Source organism: Giraffa tippelskirchi, chromosome 4 (genome assembly GCF_054371585.1).
Source record: "Giraffa tippelskirchi isolate mGirTip1 chromosome 4, T2T-mGirTip1v1.2.pri, whole genome shotgun sequence".
Lineage (NCBI taxonomy): Eukaryota > Metazoa > Chordata > Mammalia > Artiodactyla > Giraffidae > Giraffa > Giraffa tippelskirchi.
This window is the reverse complement of record NC_137278.1, coordinates 54904830-54922654: the sequence shown is the minus strand read 5'-3', so window position 1 is coordinate 54922654 and position 17825 is coordinate 54904830. Positions and strand designations below refer to the sequence as shown.

The 17825-nt window shown below is 46.9% G+C and overlaps 1 protein-coding gene and 1 long non-coding RNA gene across 16 annotated transcripts in view; both read left to right on the top strand.

Moving 5' to 3' along the window:
* Positions 1–6316: 6316 nt before the first annotated feature.
* Positions 6317–17825, top strand: part of REEP1 (receptor accessory protein 1) — a 127425-nt gene continuing 115916 nt past the window's right edge. For 14 of the 15 annotated variants that reach the window (XR_014082752.1, XR_014082753.1, XR_014082751.1 and 11 more), the window contains exon 1: positions 6317–6479. Coding sequence is in view for 12 of the 15 variants with exons in the window: in XM_081592879.1 (XP_081449005.1) it covers positions 6448–6479 (32 nt within the window). In the remaining 3 variants the exon portion in view is untranslated. The remainder of the gene's footprint in view (positions 6480–17825) is intronic. The other variant, XM_081592875.1, reaches the window with a different exon arrangement.
* On the top strand, positions 7491–15877 carry LOC145546328 (uncharacterized). The gene is made up of 4 exons (XR_014082756.1): positions 7491–8495; positions 11250–11672; positions 12413–13080; positions 15693–15877. It is a non-coding gene; the product is annotated as an uncharacterized LOC145546328 (long non-coding RNA).

Below are 17825 nucleotides of genomic sequence, written 5' to 3'. Positions count from 1 at the left end.
GTAGATTTTTAAAAATCAATTTACTGAGGTATAATTTCCACATAATAAAATTCATACATTTTAAGTATATGGTTGGTTGTATTTTTTTTATTTTTAAATTTTAATTGGAGGATAATTGCTTTTACAATATTGTCTTAGTTTCTGCCCTACCTCAACATGGATCAGCCATAGGTATACATATGTCCCCTCCCTCTTGACCCTCTTTCCCAGGTTGTATTTTTTAAAATGCATACACTAGGCTGCATCCATCACAATATATACAGAGAGAACATTTCTATCATCTAAAAATTCCCTTCTGCTCTCCCCCAGTCTTCTCTCACCACCCTATGTATATAACAGTCTGTTTTCTGTCATTCTAGATTAGATTTGTCTTCCCTAGAGTTTTTTTTTTATAAATGAATAACATGATATGTACCCTTTTGTTCTTGGCTTTTTAAATTTTTCTTAGCATAAAGTTTTTTTGAGATTCATCCATGTTGTTGCATGTATCAGTGGATTGTGCCTTTTTACAACTGAGCAGTATTTCATTGTATGGAAACACCACATTTTGTTTATCCATCCACCTGTGGATGGCCATTTACATTGTTTACATTTTTAGTAGTTACAAATAATGCTACTATGGCTCTGTGGTAAAGAATCTGCCTGCAATGCAGGAGACTGGGGTTTGACCCCTGGGTCAAGAAGTTCCTCTGGAGAAGGGAATGGCTACCCACTTCAGTATTCTTGCCTAGGGAATCCCATGGTCGGAGGAGCCTGGCAGACTACAGTTCATGGGGTCACAAAGAGTTGGACACAACTGAGCAACTAAACACACACATGCACGAGAACATTTGCGTACAAGTCTGTGTGATCATATGCTTTTATTTCTCCTAGGTAAAATATCCAGAAGGTAAATGTATATTGGGCCATTTGGTAAATACATATTTCTTTTTTTGTAAAGACATGCATCTTCTAATATTTATGCATTGTATGTGTTTTAAAATACTTCATTTTATGAATGAAATTTTTAAAAAATATTTGGCATTTTATAAACTGCCAACATGTTTTCCAAAGTGGCTGTGTCATTTTTCATTCCCATCAACAATGTATGAATTCTACTTGAGCTTCCTGTTCATTAGCATTTGGTATTGTCATTCTTTTTCGTTTTAGTTGTTCTCCTGGGTGGGTGGGCTATCTTATTGTGGGTTTTTTTAAATCATTATTTTTATTTTTGGCTGCCCTGGGTCTTCATTGCTTTGAGTGGCCTTTCTCTAGTTGTGATGAGCAGGAGTTACTCTTTTCGCAGTGTGTAGGCTTCTCATTGCAGTGGCTTCTCTTGTTGCGGAGCACAGGCTCTAGGCTCATGGGCTTCAGTAGCTGCAGCACGTGGGCTCAGTAGTTGCACCTTGCAGGCTGTAGAGCTTGGGCTCAGTAGTTGTGGCTCACTGGCTTAGTTGCTCTGCGGTATGCGAAATCTTCCCAGACCAGGGACCAAACCTGTGTCCCTGGCACTGGCAGGTGGGTTCTTATCCACTAAACCACCAGGGAAGACCTCAGGGTGGTTTTATATGACCTTTCCTAGGCCCTGTTTGTGTTTTTCTGGGGGCTGTGCCAGGTCTCAGTTTCAGCACGTGGCATCTTGAATTGTAGCGGGTGAACTCTTAGTTGGGGCACATGGGATCTAGTTCCTTGACCAGGGATCGAACCTGGGCTCCCTATATTGAGAGTGCAGAGTCTTAGCCACTGACCACTAGGGAAGTCCCCAGGCCCTGTTTCATGACCACCTCATGACGTATGTTCTACTGCTATCACCCTCACTTTACATATGAGAAGACAGAGGCCTAGGAAGGTTTGGTAGCTTGCCCAAGGACATGATATACCTAGTAAGAGGCAGAACTAGGGTTCAATCCAGGCACTATTCCTCCAGAGATCAGACTCTTAACTCCTCTGCTACATTATTCTCCCAAGAAGTTTTGGGGTCCTACCACGGGTAGTCATTTATAAGGGGGGTGACAAGAGCACCCAGTCACCTGAAGGAAGAGTGTGGCCTACGTCAAAGCTTTACAGCCTAAAGATAGATGTCTGAAGAACCACATGCCAGGAGACAGAACCTGCAGCTGCCGGTCCACAGTTGAGGGCTGGGCCTGGACATGTGCCAAGGGCCCCTGGTCTCAATCTCTGCCTTTCCCTTCTGAGCTCTGCCAAATGGCAATGTGGCAGCTCTGCCTGCAATAGATAGCGCAAGATCATGCCTCATCCTCCCACTCCTGCTGCTTGAATCCTGTCGGCACTCCATCTGACTCAGTAACTGTTACAAGAGTCTGGGGGGATGCCAGAGGAAAAACTGTCTTGCAGCCTTGAATCTTTATGGAAACAGGTGGGTTATAAATTGTAAATCAACACATATTCTAGTTTTACAAGGGAAGATGGAAAAATTTAAAAAAAAACACCGCAAAACCCTACAACAATGTCAAGTATCCAAATATGCAACTCTTGAGTCCATGATACCCAAGGACTAGGGCAGAGCAATGGCCCCTGGACTTTTGAATTTCAAGCAACAGTGACACTTAAAAAAAAGAAAAAAGGAAGAAACTGAAGGGAATGACGTTAGTTTGGTAGTTTTTTACTTTGCCAGGAAGGACATTGATAAAATAACAACCACTAATTGCTATCACCATGATGTCACAAAAGAAAGGACATATTAGGAACCCCAAAGGTATAAAAGGCAATCTCAGAATAAGAGATGGTCTTTTAGATGGCATACATTAGCTTTATGAAAAGTGCACTATATTGTCTTAATATTTCTCACTGAAAATGCTATCATTGCCAATTTTTTTTCATCACCCAAAAGTTCCTTCTTGCCCTTTTGCAGTCAATTCCCTTCCCCCATTCCTGGCATCTGGGAAACACTGATGTATTTTCTGTTACTCTGATAGTTTAGGTAGGAAGCTAGAATTTGCAGAGCCAAAGGTTTTGTCTTGACTAGAGTTTCATATAAATGGATGAAAAATTGAAGTCTCTCTTTCCTATTTTCAACTTTAAAAATCCCAGGGGAGAATTTTGGCTCAGCTCGTGTCCAATGCTTACCCGTGGCCAGTCAAGGTAGCAAGGACCTGTGAGAAAATGACACTTGAAGGACCAGACAATTAACACAACATTGTAAATTAGCTATAAACTTTAATTAAAAAAAAAAAGATTGGAGGATAGGGAAAATCACTCCTCAATGCAAAATGGATTGATCTTCCCAGAAGAAAGGGTACTGGGGGAAAACAGATCGTAAGTATCCACCTAAGTATCCAGGGCAACAGTAATTCATGTGAGAAATAACTTAAAGCGAACCAGCTGATAGGGCTGTAAGAATCTCATTGTTTCACAGGCTCTATCTATTCCCCTGGCCTGAAGTTTTCCAGGGTCAAGGGCAAACTGGAAGGAGTCTACGAAGGAGAGTTAATACATGTAACAGTTACCCTGAAAGAGATAGAAAGAAATAGAAAAGCAACTTTCTTCTCTCTCTGTTCTTTTCCTTCCCCTTCCTGTTTGTGCTGTTGAACATGTTTTTTTTCTCAACCCTTGAATGAAATTTGGCTGGTCTCACTAGCTTTTTGGTACTCTTCAGATAACAGAAAGACCTTCAAATATTTTAATCCCAAGAACAGTCTCATTTCATTAATGAAAATGTCCAGTTGTGTGCATCAGTCAAACCTGAGAATTCTATTTCTAGGAATAGGGGGCATCTTCATGAAAGAAGGGCTTCCCTGGTGGCTCAGTGGTAAAGAACCCTCCTGCCAATGCAGGAGACGCAGGTTCAATCCCTGGACCGGGAAGATCCCCTGGAGAAGGAATTGGCAAACCCACTCCAGTATTCTTGCCTGGGAAATCCCACGGACAGAGGCGCCTGGCAGGCTACAGTCCATGTGGTCACAAAAGAGCCGGACATGACTTAGCAACTAAACAACAACAACTAGGAGAGAAATAGCATGTGACCAGCTTCTCTAATTTCCCACCAAAGTCTCTCTTTAAACTACAGTTTTCCTCCCTTATCCACTCCCCAACATCACTAACAGCATTTTCTGACCCGGGTGCGGGGAGGGGATGGAGGAAATTTCTACTAGCTGGGTACTGTCCTGACCTGCCTAGTAAGGTATTCCAAGCTTTTTCCTCTGGGGTACTGTTTTCACTGGGCTTCTCTGGTGGCTCAGTGGTAAAGAATCCATTTATCAATGCAGGAGACATCCATTTGATCCCTGATCCGGGAAGATCCCCTGGAGAAGGAAATGGCAACCCACTCCAGTATTCTTGCCTGGGAAATCCCATGGACAGAGGAGCCTGGTGGGCTACAGTCCATGGGGTCACAAAGAGTCAGACATGACTTAGCAGCTGCACAACAACAACTATGTTCACCATATTACCTTAAGTAAGGTATGATGAGGCTGAATCAGGAGGAAGAAAGCAAAAAGTTTTACAGTTTTGTTATACTCACGGTTCCCTGGACAGAGCACACCCTGCACATAGGGCTACTTGCTGTAAATATGGGGGTGGATGACAAGGCAGACAGACGGAGGGAAATTGTGGTTTCCGTGGGAAGGAAAAAGCAAGGCAGGATAAGCAGGTTTAGGACTGCCTAATTTGAATAATTTTGGTGGGCTCGAGGACAAAGAAGCTGTCCCTGGCCATCTGGTACTTGGCCCCGGAGCGATAAGCTGGGTTATGGTGGCCTGTGCCAGAGTCTGATAAGGCAGGTGGTGGGGTGTGGACTTATTTGGCTGCCGACGAAGGGGAACTGACTAGTCCCTGCTGGGCCTCAAACCTGGGTCAAAACAACGTTAAACAACAACTCTATTACAGGTATTTTATGGCTTCTTTGGTGGTTTAGATGCTAAGCTGTGTCCAACTCTGGTGACCCTGTGGACTGTAGCCCACCAGGCTCCTCTGTCCATGGGATTTCCCAGCAGAAATACTGGAGTCGGCTGCCATTTCCCTCCCCAGGGAATCTTCCCAACCCAGGGATCGAACTCAAGTCTCCTGCACTGCAGGCGGGTTCTTCACTGACTGAGCCACCTGGAAAAGCCCATGCGCTCTTTGGAGGCCCCTTATCAAAGAGAATGTCTTGTCTCCCATTCCCTTATAGTGGGCAAGGTCTTTTTTCTGCCTGTATTGCACCCTTGCTGTCTCTCTGCTCCCTCTGAAGGAGCATTTCCAGCCTCTTTACAAGGTCTGAGGTCTTCTGTCCTCTGCTAGGGAGCTGTCTTGGGCAAGTTTCCTTTAAGGAAGGCTTTCCTGTGTCTCTGGCATCTGACACTGAATTATACATGACATCGCATCAGCAGAGGAGAGGCTCTCAGAAGACACCATGGAGGCAGTGAGGAAATCAGCAGCCAAGGGCAGGCGCAGTAGACAAAGGTTTTTCAAGCTCACATGGAACAATGTACCAGGGAGCACGTCTATTTTAAGGGCCAGGATTTGGGTGAGAAGGTTGAGGCACTTTTTCAGTGGCAAAATGTAAGGGAGTGCCACAAGACGCAGTTATCAAGATAAATCACATTTAGTGCAATGTTTAAAAACAAAACAAACGCTATAGATGCACATTTTCCCTTTTGCTTAAGACTCCAAAATGGCTCCGCAGAGCACTGGCGCTAGGCAATACCAGCTTCTCTCTTCCTCCTGGTCACATGGAGCCACTTTGACACAGCCTCCAGGAAAGGCTGTCCTTAGGAAATAACCCTTATCTGAGCCTTGAAGAAAGAGACAAGGCATGGAGTGTATAAACAGAGGAAAGGGGACAACGTGGTCTAAGTCCAAAATGCCTGAAGTAAAAAAGGCCCGGAGGAGGGATCTGGGCCATGGTGGTAGCTGTGAGTTTGTAGGCAGAGACCAGATTTTGTAGGAACTCTTCAGAATTTTAACCACAGGAGACACAGGCCCAGATTTGTTTCTTAGGCAGATAACGCCTTGTGGGGGACAACTGGAGCAGTCAGATGTGGATACAGCTAAGTCCCTTACGAGGCCAGCGCAGTATCCGGGCGAGGGATGACTGTATTCCAATGAGAACAGGTGGACACAGGTTCCCAAAGTCCACGCCTCAGTTTCTCCTCCGGAGCACAGAAAGTGGGGCGGCCCCGGGGTCTCTGCCCTGCCCACTAGGCCACCGCAGGGTCCCCTTGTGAATGGCGGGGGCACCGGGGTGCGCGGAGGAGCCGCCCGAATGTAGCCGGGGGACCCGGGGCCAGCGGGGCGGGGCGGGTCCCGCGGGTGCCCGAGCCGCTCGCCGCCCAATCGCCGCGGGCCCGCGGTGCCCCGGGGGGCTGGGGCCGCCGCCGGAACGTGCCGCGGCTGCGCCGACGCGCGAGCGCCGGGCAGGGCGGCGGGCGCGTTCAGTCTGGCGGCGGCGGCCGTGCGCGGACGGACGTACCCCGAGCGCCGCAGCCGAGCCGCCCCGCGTCGCCGAGCCGCGCCCGCCCGGCCCCCGCCATGGTGGCATGGATCATCTCCAGGCTGGTGGTGTAAGTGGCCTCCTTCCCCGCGTCCCTTCCTTCCTTCCTTTCCCTCCTTCGCCGCCGCCGGCCCCGGGGGCTGCGCGCGCCCCTGCAGAACGCCGGCCCGGGCGGCTCCGGCTATTAATACCCGGCGGCCGCTAAATTTAGCAGGTACAGTAGCTGCCGAGGTCGCGAGCGATCGGGCGGCGCAGGACGCGGCTGCTGCCCTGCGGGGCCGGGCCCGGGACGCGGGGGACCGGCGAGTGGGGCCGCGAGGGCTGGGGCGCACGGGGCTGCGCCGGGGGCCGCGTGTCGCCGCGCCCGGCCGCTTTGTTCCCCCGCTTGATGGGCTTGGTAGATGCCCCGAGTGGGCGCGCCGCGGGGACACGCGTCCCTCTCCTTGGGGGAGAAACGCTGGCCTGGGATCGCCCGGCCGCTACGCTTTTGTCGGGTGAAATTGACAGCAGAGCCTGGGCGCTGCCTGGAGGGGTAGAAGCGGAGAAGGGCAGAGAGGCAGAGGCGGGGCTCCCCACGGGGTTGAAAAAGACTCCTTTTTAGGGTTTTCAAATTGACAGCGGCCAAGGGAAGTGGGACGGGGAAGGACACCTCTGAATCTCGCGTCCCCTCTCTGAGTCCTTTGGCGGGGGGTTTGAAGGAGAGAGAGAGATAGACAGGTATCTCCGGGAAATTTCCAAGTGACAGACGGCCACCCTGACGGTGGCGATGACACCTCCCCGGCCTTGCAGGAGAGCGCAGAGTCATCCGGGGTGAGGCCTGCGCGAAGTCATCGCGGGTGGGCGTGGGGGGCGTTTTCTGCTCTGACAAGCCCCAGAGCTGACTAGACCTTTGAAGAGTTCCTTCTCTCGTGGATTTGCCCTCCTTTGGAGGTAGACATAGCCATCTATTCGAGTTCCTCCCCTTCGTTGACCAGCCTCTCCTGAGTCAGATTTGCCACCTGCTCGGGGAACCGGGGTGAAATTGGTCTGGGAAGGGGGGCCAGGTGGTGCGATTCTGGTTTTTTCTTTGTCTGAGAAAGAAGGGCTCCCGACTCTGATTGATTCTGCACCATCACCCTCCACGTTTGGAAACACCTCCCATCTCCTACCCTTCTTTCCTGATTTTCAAAGAAGCCGGTCAGGGGCCGCTTTCTAAAGCAGTGCTCAGCATTGTCTCCCGGCCACCATTCTGGGCTTTCCTCCCAAAGCCAGTGTATGTGCCTTTCAGCCCCCCGAGTCGTTTATTCCTTGCGGGGCTGTCTGCAGCTGTTGCCGCCTGCTGGGGGTTTGTGCTGTACCTAGAGGTGGCACGTTAAATATTTAGAAGATTTCTGCGGGCAGGGCTGGCATGAATAACCCAGGGAAGTGGTTGGCAAGGCTGGCCCCACCTCATGCCCGATCAAGGCCTGTCTTGCCTTCTGGGTGGTTTGTTTATTTTTTTCTCCTGAAGTAGTGCTGTGATTGTCATATTTTCAAGTGGCTTTGGTGGGACTTCAGGGTGGGGCCAGAGAGTTGAGTTGGCCAGGCTGGAGGGCTCACTCTCCATAGGTCCTGCTGGGCTGGGCTGGAACACTGAGGAGCCAGGCTTTCTGGGGTCCATAAGGGGTCCGTGTTATCATCTTTAATTTTATTCGCACCCTCAGCCTGTATATGAGGCCACTGAGAGGAGTGGAGAAGAGAGACATAGGTTTGGGTGGGGTCTTAGGGACTTGCTGTTATTTTCAAAAACAACCATACTTCCCAGAAGTGAACAGTTTCATTTCAGAGAATGTTTTGTTTATTTATTTATTTTTAATTGAAGGATAATTGCTTTTCAGTGTTGTGTTGGTTTCTGCTGTACAACAACATGAATCAGCTATAAGTGTACAAATATCCTCTCCCTCTGGAGCCTCCCTGCCCCCTCCCTTCCATGCCTCTAGGTCATCACAAAGTACTGGCCTGAGCTCCCTGTGTAATACGGCAGCTTCCCACTAGCTATTTACATATGTGTGCTTAATTGCTCAGTCATGTCCAACTCTTTGCAACCCCATGCACTGTAGCCCGCCAGGCTTCTCGGACCGTGTGGATTCTCCAGGCAAGAATGATAGTTGTTGTGCCCTCCTCCAGGGGAATCTTCCCAACCCAGGGGTGGAACCCAGGCCTCCTGTGTTGCAGATTGTTTACTGTCTGAGCCATAGTTATGTATATATGTCCATTCTACTCTCCCAATTCGTCCCACCCTCTCCTTCCCCAGCTGTTAAGTGACCATGAGAACTGCTCCTTAGCCCAGGGCCCTCTATTCCAAGGGAGAGTTTTCGGAATTTGGGGTTGTTATTCTCACTGTCAACTCCAAAAGTTCAGAGATAACACCTATCCCTCCAGCCCCCAATTCTACAGAAACCCAACATGTGTCAGTTGTGAATTGTTAAAACCGTTCTAATAAGCAGTACCTGTTTTGTATAAAATACTTATTCATTATAGGAAAATTAGAAAATATAAACCAGATAGACTGAAAATCATCTATATGGCTACCATATGTGTGTGCATGCTAAGTCACTTCAATTGTGGCTGACTCTTTTCTGCCCCAAGGACTGTAGCCCACCAGGCTCCTCTGTCCATGGGATTCTCCAGGCAAGAATAATGGAGTGGGTTGCCATGCCCTCCTCCAGGGGATCTTCCCTACCTACACATCAAATCCGCTTCTCTTGTATCCTGAATTGGCAGGCAGGTTCTTTACTGCTAGCGCCACCTGGAAAGCCCAGCTAATGATAATTTTGAGAGGTGTATTGTCAAGATGTGTTTTCCTAGGCATATATGCACATATGTTTGTATTTACCATTCAAGGAGATTATTGATTAAGCCCACATTTCCGCACACCCCTTAACAAAGAGTAGAAATCCCATGTTTGGAGCCAGAAAACCCTTGATTCAAAACCCAGTTCTGCCTCTTGCCAATGTCCCATTTCACAGCTCAGATCCCAGGAGATACTAGTTCACAAGCACTAGTTGAACTCATGTTGCTATTGCAGAGATTTCAATGATCCTTGACTGATAAATTGCCAGGCACGGCAGAAAGCATTCAGTCAACGAGAATCCCCTCCTTCTGTCCTCCAAGCAAGGGTGTACAAATTCTGGAAGGAGCTTTCAGATGTTATTCCTATAGATTTCAAACTGGCTGCCCTGGTGACCACCTAGCGTTAGTGGGTTGGCTCTGGGCTTGCAGCCCTGACCCCTTTTCTTTATTTTATATATTGGGGTTCTAGATCAAATGTAATTTGGAAACTGTGGGTTTTACTGCTAATAAAAACTGCTGAACCAGTCCTTCCCTCGTTTGTAAAACTCTTGGTGGAGTGTGCCTTGCCTCAGGGCAGGAGGTGAGCTGGAGAAAAACACAGGCACTGGATTTTGAGGTCAGTGCCTTTTCCACCTCTGCCGGCCCTTGACCTAAAGTGATGTCTTTCAAGCTTTCAAGACGTCTAGTATGAAGTCCTATGATTTTGTCCACAAATCCCTTTTCCTGTAGGCAATCTTTTCATGATTTGGTAAGCCTGTGTCACATGAAAGAATGTGTAAGGAAGACCTATCGCTTTGTTCTGAGAATGGGGATGGAGTATCTTTCTTCCAACCAGAGGCGTCAAGACAAGCTGATGGTGTCTGGGGACAGCCAGCTGTGTTTGTAGCTGTGTTGCCATGGACTGTGAGCATTTTGAGGGCAGTGGTGGTGGCTTTTCTTCCTCTCCCACCTCTTGCCCCCTCCCAAGGCTCTTTTGTGAAGTCCCTGGCATCTCAGTGCCCTCAGTACCTTGGTTGTGTTGAATGAGGTCAGAGGCCCTGCGATAAGCCAGGGAGCTGGTCAGGGTTATTCTCTGGGGACAGAGGTTAGTGGACATTGGGACAGGCTTGTGTCCAATGGGCAAAGCTCTTGGAATGGGAACCAATATGAGATCCTTCTCTCTTGCCAGCTGTCTTCTTCTTAACTCCCTTCACTTAGCTAAGAAGAATTAAGGAAGAAATATTAGTGCAGTAGCAAGGTAGCCCTTAGGGCTTCCTTGGTGGCTCAGTGGTAAAGAATCCTCTTGCAGTGCAGGAGATGCATATTCCACTCCTGGGTCGAGAAGATCCCCTGAAGGAGAAAATGGCAACCCACTCCAGTATTTTTGCCTGGAAAATCCCATGGACAGAGGAGCCTGGTGGGCTACAGTCTGTGGGGTCACAAAGAGCCAGAACATGACTTAGCAACTAAACAACAACAACAAAGTTGGCTTTGTTAAAACCTGGTTGATAACTGCATGGAACATGGAAGCTCATTTAGGCCTGGGCTGCTTGCCTTCTTTAAAATACGTTGTTTTCTTTCCAAACAACTCAAGGCCTAGGTATGAAAGAATTTCAAACTGTGGAAGGTAAATTCATGTGCACTGGAGGGACTTAGGGGCACACAGAGTGTGCTCTGTGCCTTCTTGGGAGAATGCACTGTCTTGAAGCATTTATTCCAAGGAGCAGGTGTTGCCTCATTGTCTCTGGACAGAAATTTTTTGATATTTATTTATGTATTTGATTACCTGGTCTTAGTTGTGGCACGTGGAATCTTTAGTTCAGCGTGTGGGATCTAGTTCTCTGACTAGAGATGGAACCTGGGCCCCCTGCACTGGGAGCTCAGAGTCTTAGCCACTGGACCACTAAGAAAGTCCCTGGACAGAATTTTGTCTGAGACCCAGGATGTTGGCTAAATGGACCCAGAGTTTCCCACTACTTAACTGGGTTGTTGTTGTTTAGTCACTAAGTTGTGTCTGACTCTTGTGACTCCATAGACTGTAGCCCACCAGGCTCCTCTGTCCATGGGATTTTCTAGGCAGGAATACTGCAGTGGGTTGCCATTTTCTACTCTAGGGGATCTTTCTGACCCAGGGATTAAACCCTAGTCTCCTGCCTTGACAGATGGATTCTTTACCACTGAACCACCAAGGAAGCCACTTGCTGGGTTAGTAGACCAAAACTCCAACTCACTGCATGGGGAAAAAGAGAGTCCTAATTCAACAATAATTTTAAATAACCAATAGCTATGCTGAAAAATGGGCTTCCCTGGTAGCTCAGCTGATAAAGAATCTGCCTGCAATGCAGGAGACTCCACTTCAATTCCTGGGTCGGGAAGATCCCCTGGAGAAGGGTTAGGCTACCCACTCCAGTATTCTTGGGCTTCCCTGTTGGCTCAGATGGTAAAGAATCTGCCTGAAATGTGGGAGACCTCGGTTCGATCCCTGGGTTCGGAAGATCCCCTGGAGGAGGGCGTGGCAATCCACTCCAGTATTCTTGCCTGGAGAAACCCCATGGACAGAGGAGCCTGGTGGGCTACAGTCCATGGGGTCACAAAGAGTCAGACATGACTGAGTGATTAAGCACACACACACGTGCCGAAAAATGCCACTTTTCCACATTGCACATCTTTAAAAAAATGTTAGTCTTTAGAAAGTGAAAGTCTTATGTTAAAACAGAGTCCTGGATTGATAGCTGAAGATCTAGCTGAGTCCTAGGGTTGGGATTTGGAGTGTGAAATCTGTGTGCTCTGGGTCAGGGATGGACACTTGGAGGAGTCTGGAAGGAATGTGGGTTGTTCTCGAGATATTCCCCAACTATAGCAACACAAATGGAAAAAAGAAAAAAGCATACACTCTTAAATATAAGCTTGCTTTTCTTTGGGGCCTGCTCTGAAAAGTGGAATGCAGAAATGTGATCCTGTTAATGGAGGGTTCAGGTGGGTTAATGATTTCGTTCCTGGCACTGTGTGTGGTACAGGGTAGGAGCCTGGTGAATGTTTCAGTTGAACTGTTGAGAGGAAGGATGCCAGGTTCTAGTCCAAGTGCTGATCTGACCTGCCGCAGAGTCCTAAGGGCAACTCATAACCACACTAGGGCCCTGCTTCCAGTCTGTTGTTGTTTAGTAGCCAAGTCATGTCTGACTCTTTGTGACCCCATGGACTGTAGCCCACCAGGCTCCTCTGTCCATGGGATTCTCCAGGCAAGAATACTGGAGTGGGTTGCCATGCCTTTCTCCAGCTCCCGGTCTATGAGACAAGATTTTTGACCAGCATCATTCTTGGTGACATTCCAAGAGCCATTGCTCCTCTGGGCCCCTTCCTTTTCCCCAGATCTCCCAGCTGGCCCATATGCACCATGTTTGTTTATAAACAGGGGTAAGTATCCTCAAGGAAGTGAAAAATATCAGCTTACATTGCTGCTCTTCTGTTGCCCTGATTTTTGTTTATTAATCCTGCCTGCCTGCGGGGAGGTAGCTTTTGTGCCCTTCTTCCTGCTGGGTCTTAATTTGAAGGGTAGCTGACAAGTGATGGTCTCACCGGGCTAGTAATGGCTCAGTCCTCCCCTTCCTTTTAAAGAGAGCTGTCCTCTTTGGGGTGTATATTATCTGCAGGGAGCATGAGTCCTGGGAAGAATGAGAGAAGGGAGGATCAGGCCCTTAAGTCGCCACCTGGAGAGGCTGTCATTTTGTATTGTGTGTGTGTGTCATGTTATGTGTGTGTGTGTGAGTGTGAGTTGTCCAAGGGATTTCAAGAGGGTGGGAGGTGGGGTAGATTTGACTGTGCAATAGCCTTTGGAAGTTTTTAAAAATATTTCTTTTTGTTTATTTATTTGGCAGTGCCAGGTCTTAGCTTCAGCCTAGTGGGATCTAGTTCCCCGACCAGGGTTTGAACCTAGGTCCCCTGCATTGGGAGCACAGAGTTTTAGCCTCTGGACCACCAGGGAAGTCCCTGGCATCTTTGGAATTTTATTGCCAACAAAGAGCCATGCACATGCCCAACTGGTGACCAGGATTCTTGGTGTCTGTGGAAAATTTTCCAAGAACCAACAAGTGTTAAGAGAATTTGCATTTGGGCCAGGAGAATATTTTCCTCTTACTTGTGGGTCTTGGGAAGGCCCTGATGGATTGGAAGTTGGATAGTTACATACATATGGTTTGTTCTAAACTTTCAGATCTCACCCATCTTTACACAGAAATGCATTGTTTTCCCTTTGGTTCATTTCAGTTGCCCTGGGGGCCTTTCGTTTGATTTATAGAGAAAAAGTAAATATAAAGAACCAAGAATCTGGTACACAGTAGGGGTGTCTGAAAGAACCTTGACAGATAACCTGGTATCATAGCTCTCAAGCATGGTATACATACCTCAACCAGGATGGCTGGTGGGTTTCATCTCTTATAATTGACAAGAGGTTGCCTGGGACCAGTCTTGAGTTGGGTATAAACCTTAGTTGGGCTCACTGGTTAAGGAGACCAATAAGTGATTCATGCAGAGAAGATGGTAATGGAGCATACAGGTTAGTTCAGTATTTGCTCTTCCAAACTTAGCCTGTTCCCCATCCCAGAAGGTCCATCTCACTGTTCCCTAAATTAGTAAACAGAGAGCAACATCCTTTATCTGACTTAACATCCCCTCCTCATATCCTGTCTCCACCAGGCTTTGTCAATTACATGGCAGTACTACACCACAGGTACCTCCTTGATACCAGCTTAGGGAGCTGTCCAGCCTGTGGCTCTGTAGTCTGCCTCTCTCCTCTTTGAATGATCACACATATGCCACGTTTTCCTTTGCCTTTCACCAGTCTCAGCTCAGTTACATTCTCCCTTGGCTTCTCTCATGTACTTGTACACTCTTAGCCTTTCCACTTCCTTTAGGGATATGGATGGTAGTTTGGACTTCAAAACATATTTCCTATTCCCACTTGGTAACATACCCCATCCTACCTCCCTCCACTCCACTCCACTGTGGACGTGGGCAGTGACTCAGGCCTAGCTACGCATTTCCTTGGGCACAGAGATTGGTCCAGAGGTGGGTATGTGACCCAAAAGGAACCCCTAGGCCCTTCCCCAGGGTTTCTTGATTTGAAGCTGAGAGAGAATAGACTTGCCTGGGGGACCCAGACCTGGAAAGATGTGAAGGTGGGACTGCTGGTGGCTACCCGGCACATGAAGGACGTGTAGAGACCAAAGAGGGTAATTATGGCAAAGCAGAGGTAAACAGGGATGAGTTGCAGAAATAGAAAGGAGGAAGCTGGCACCGGAGTCTTGACTCTGGTTTCTCAGGCTCTGGTTCCTGCAGCTCCTCTTTTGATTCCTTGATCTATCCCACATCCTACAATGAAGGCCTTGAATAGTGCTTGTAGTTTTTTTTGGCTGTGCCTTGCAGCATGTGAGACCTTAGTTCCTTGACCAGGAATTGAACCTGCATTCCCTGCATTGGGAACTCAGAGTCTTAACCACTGGACCACCAGGGAAGTCCCAAATCGTGCTTGTGTAAATTAAACATTTATTGTAATGGTAAGGATAGGCTGGGTTACACTGCAGCAACAACCCTTAAATCCCAGTGACTAGAGACAGCAAAGATTTATTTCTTGTTTTATGCTGCCTGTTCACTGTGGGTTGGCAGAGGCACTCCGCTCATGGTCATCACCAGAGGCTCAGGCTGACTGAGTATTTTTTGTCTCCAGGTGCTATTATTACAACATAAGGCACCAGGATTCACTGGAGTAGGGAAAGAAAATGGAGACTCATGTACCAGCTCTTAAGTACCTCTAACCAGAAGTGACACGTGTCATTTCTGCTCACATTTCATTGGCCAAAGAAGATCATATGACCAAGCCTGAATTCAACTGGGTGGAGACTTTCAATCTCACGAAATATCTGTGATCAGCCCCAGTGACCACCATATATGTTGAATGAATGAATCATTACCAGCTTTGCAAACCTCTACATGGCTTTTTTTTGTTAAAGTTGGGGTGAGATGGGATTTTTTTTCCTTATTGCAACCAGGACAGTGCTAACATACTGCTTTACCTCTTCACAGTAGAAAAATCTTTTTCTCTCCTTCTGACCTATTTTCTTTACCCTGTTGGATAGTTTTAAAAGGAGGTCTTGGGACTTCCCTAGCAGTCCAGTGGTTAAGACTCCACGCTTCCACTGCAGAGGGCACAGGTTTGTTCCCTGGTTTTGGAACTAAGAGTCCATATGTGGCACAATGTGGCCAAAAAATAAAACTTATATATACAAAAACAAGAACCTATTGTATAGCACAGGAACTATATTCAGTATCCAGTAATAAACCATAATGGAAAAGAATATGAAAAAGAATACACACACATACATATAACACACACACACACACATATATTTATATAACTGAATCACTTTGCCATAGACCAGAAACTAACACATTATTGTAAATCAACTATATTTCAATAGAGACTGCCTTAGTGGTCCAGTGGCTAAGACTCCATGCTCCCAAAGCAGGGGCCTGGGTTTGATCCCTGGTCAAGGGACTAGATCCCACATGCCACAACTAAGAGTTTGCATGCTGCAACGAAAGAGATCCCACTATAACTAAAAGATGCTGTGTGCCACAACTAAGACCCTGTACAGCCAAATTAAAAAAAAAAAAACCAAAAAACTATACTTCAGTAAATAAATATTATAAAGGAAAATATTTTTTCCTTTTTTTAAAATTATATATTCCTTTTTAAAATTAATTTTTATTAGAGTATACTTTATTTGGGGAAAAGATTTAAAAAAATAAGATAAAATAGATCTTAGCTTTCCCCTACTGTTTAAAAACTGTCTAAAGATCTCCCGTCACACAGAGAATAAAATTCAGACTCCTCACCATTCTCAACAAGACTGAGCAAGGCCTAGCCCTTGCCCACTGCACTGACCTCACCTGGTACTGCTCCCCCATCGCTCACTCAGTTCCATCATCTTCGTTATTCCTGGAGGGCGACAAGCTTGTCCCACCCAGAGGCCTTTGCACCTGCTGTGCCCTCTGCCCTGAACACCCTGGAGTGGGTGGGCTGTGGCCCTGAACACACTGCCCTGGATCACGCATGGCTCTTTCCCTTTTTCTATTAGGTCTCTGCTTACATGTCACATATTCAGGAGAGGCCTCTTTTGATCACCTTCTCCAAGATACCCCCGCCCACACCTCTGTGCTCTCGTCCCTTGTGGAAACTATGCTTTTAATTCTTTTCTTACTTGTTTCAGGTCTATCTCTCCACTAGGATATGATCTCCATGGTTTGTTTTGAGACTTTTTTCCTGCTTTATCTTGTAGCTGTTTTTTGAGAGTCTAGAGTGGTTCTAAGCTCATAGTAGGTGTTTAAAAAATATCCAGGGACTTTCGTGGTGGTCCAGTGGTTAAGACTGCTTGCTTCCACTGCAGGGGTGGGCAAGGGTTCGATCCCTAGTAGGGGAACTAAGATCCCGTATGCCTCTATTTATAAATAAATAAATAGATAAAAATATGAATGATGACTTTGTATTCCCTCTGGGGTTAGAAGATCTTTTTTTAAATTTTTTCTGATGAATAGGTCCTCTTGGTGTGTTGTCATGCCCTGTCCACCATCTGCATGCCCCACAGAGGAGCTCCTGTCCCTGAAATTTGTGATCAGAATAAGTGATGTCAAAGTGAAACTGTATAACTCAGATTGGGACTTGAACCCACAGTCTTTTAATTGAGACTATACCTCATCCCAGGAATTAATGAAGTTTGGGTTCTTGATATCTTATCATGGAAAGAATTCAGTGAGAGACAAAGTGATAGGTAAGAAGTGGATTTATTTAGAGAGAAACACTCCACAGACTGAATGTGAGCCATCCCAGGAGGTAAGAGCAGCTAGAAGATCCCTTTTTAAACCTAGGTTTGTAGAACCCTGATTCCTGACCATGACACATAGTTTAACTTCTCTAAGCCTCAATTTTCTCATCTGTTAAGTGAAAGATGTGGCTTCTACCTCTGGCAATATAGAAAACTATATAGCCTGAAACTCCTCCTTCTTGGTATCTGGCCTGGCAAGTCTCCACATTTTTTCATTCAGAAAACTGAATGAAACATTTTTCTAAAACTTGTGGATGAAATCTAAGTGATCCCCTAAAAACATAGCCAAACTTTTAAGTAAGTAAGAAGTTTGCCAGAAGACAGGACAGAGAGAGAATTGTTTTGCTGGACTGTAAACCAGTCCTGCAGCAGCCGCACAACAGACTACCCTGAGATTTAGCTTCAAACAGCAGCCGTTTTGTTATCATCTCCCCTGGCTCTGTGTTCAGGAAGTTGGGCAGGACACGAACCACAAAACTCACTTCTGCCCCATGATATTTGGATCTCAATTGGGATGATGCAAATGGCAACAAGTGGCAGACTAGCCATCTCTCACTTTTCATGTGTTCCAAGCCCTCTCCTCTTTGTCTTTTTATGTGATTTCTCCAGCATGGAGGCCTTGGAATAGTCAAGTTTCTTACATGGTAGTTCAGAGCTGCAAAAGTGAGTGTCCAAGAAGGGACGTCCCTAATAGTCCAGTTGTTAAGAGTTCGGCTGGTCTCGGTGCAGTACAATGTGGGTTCGATCCC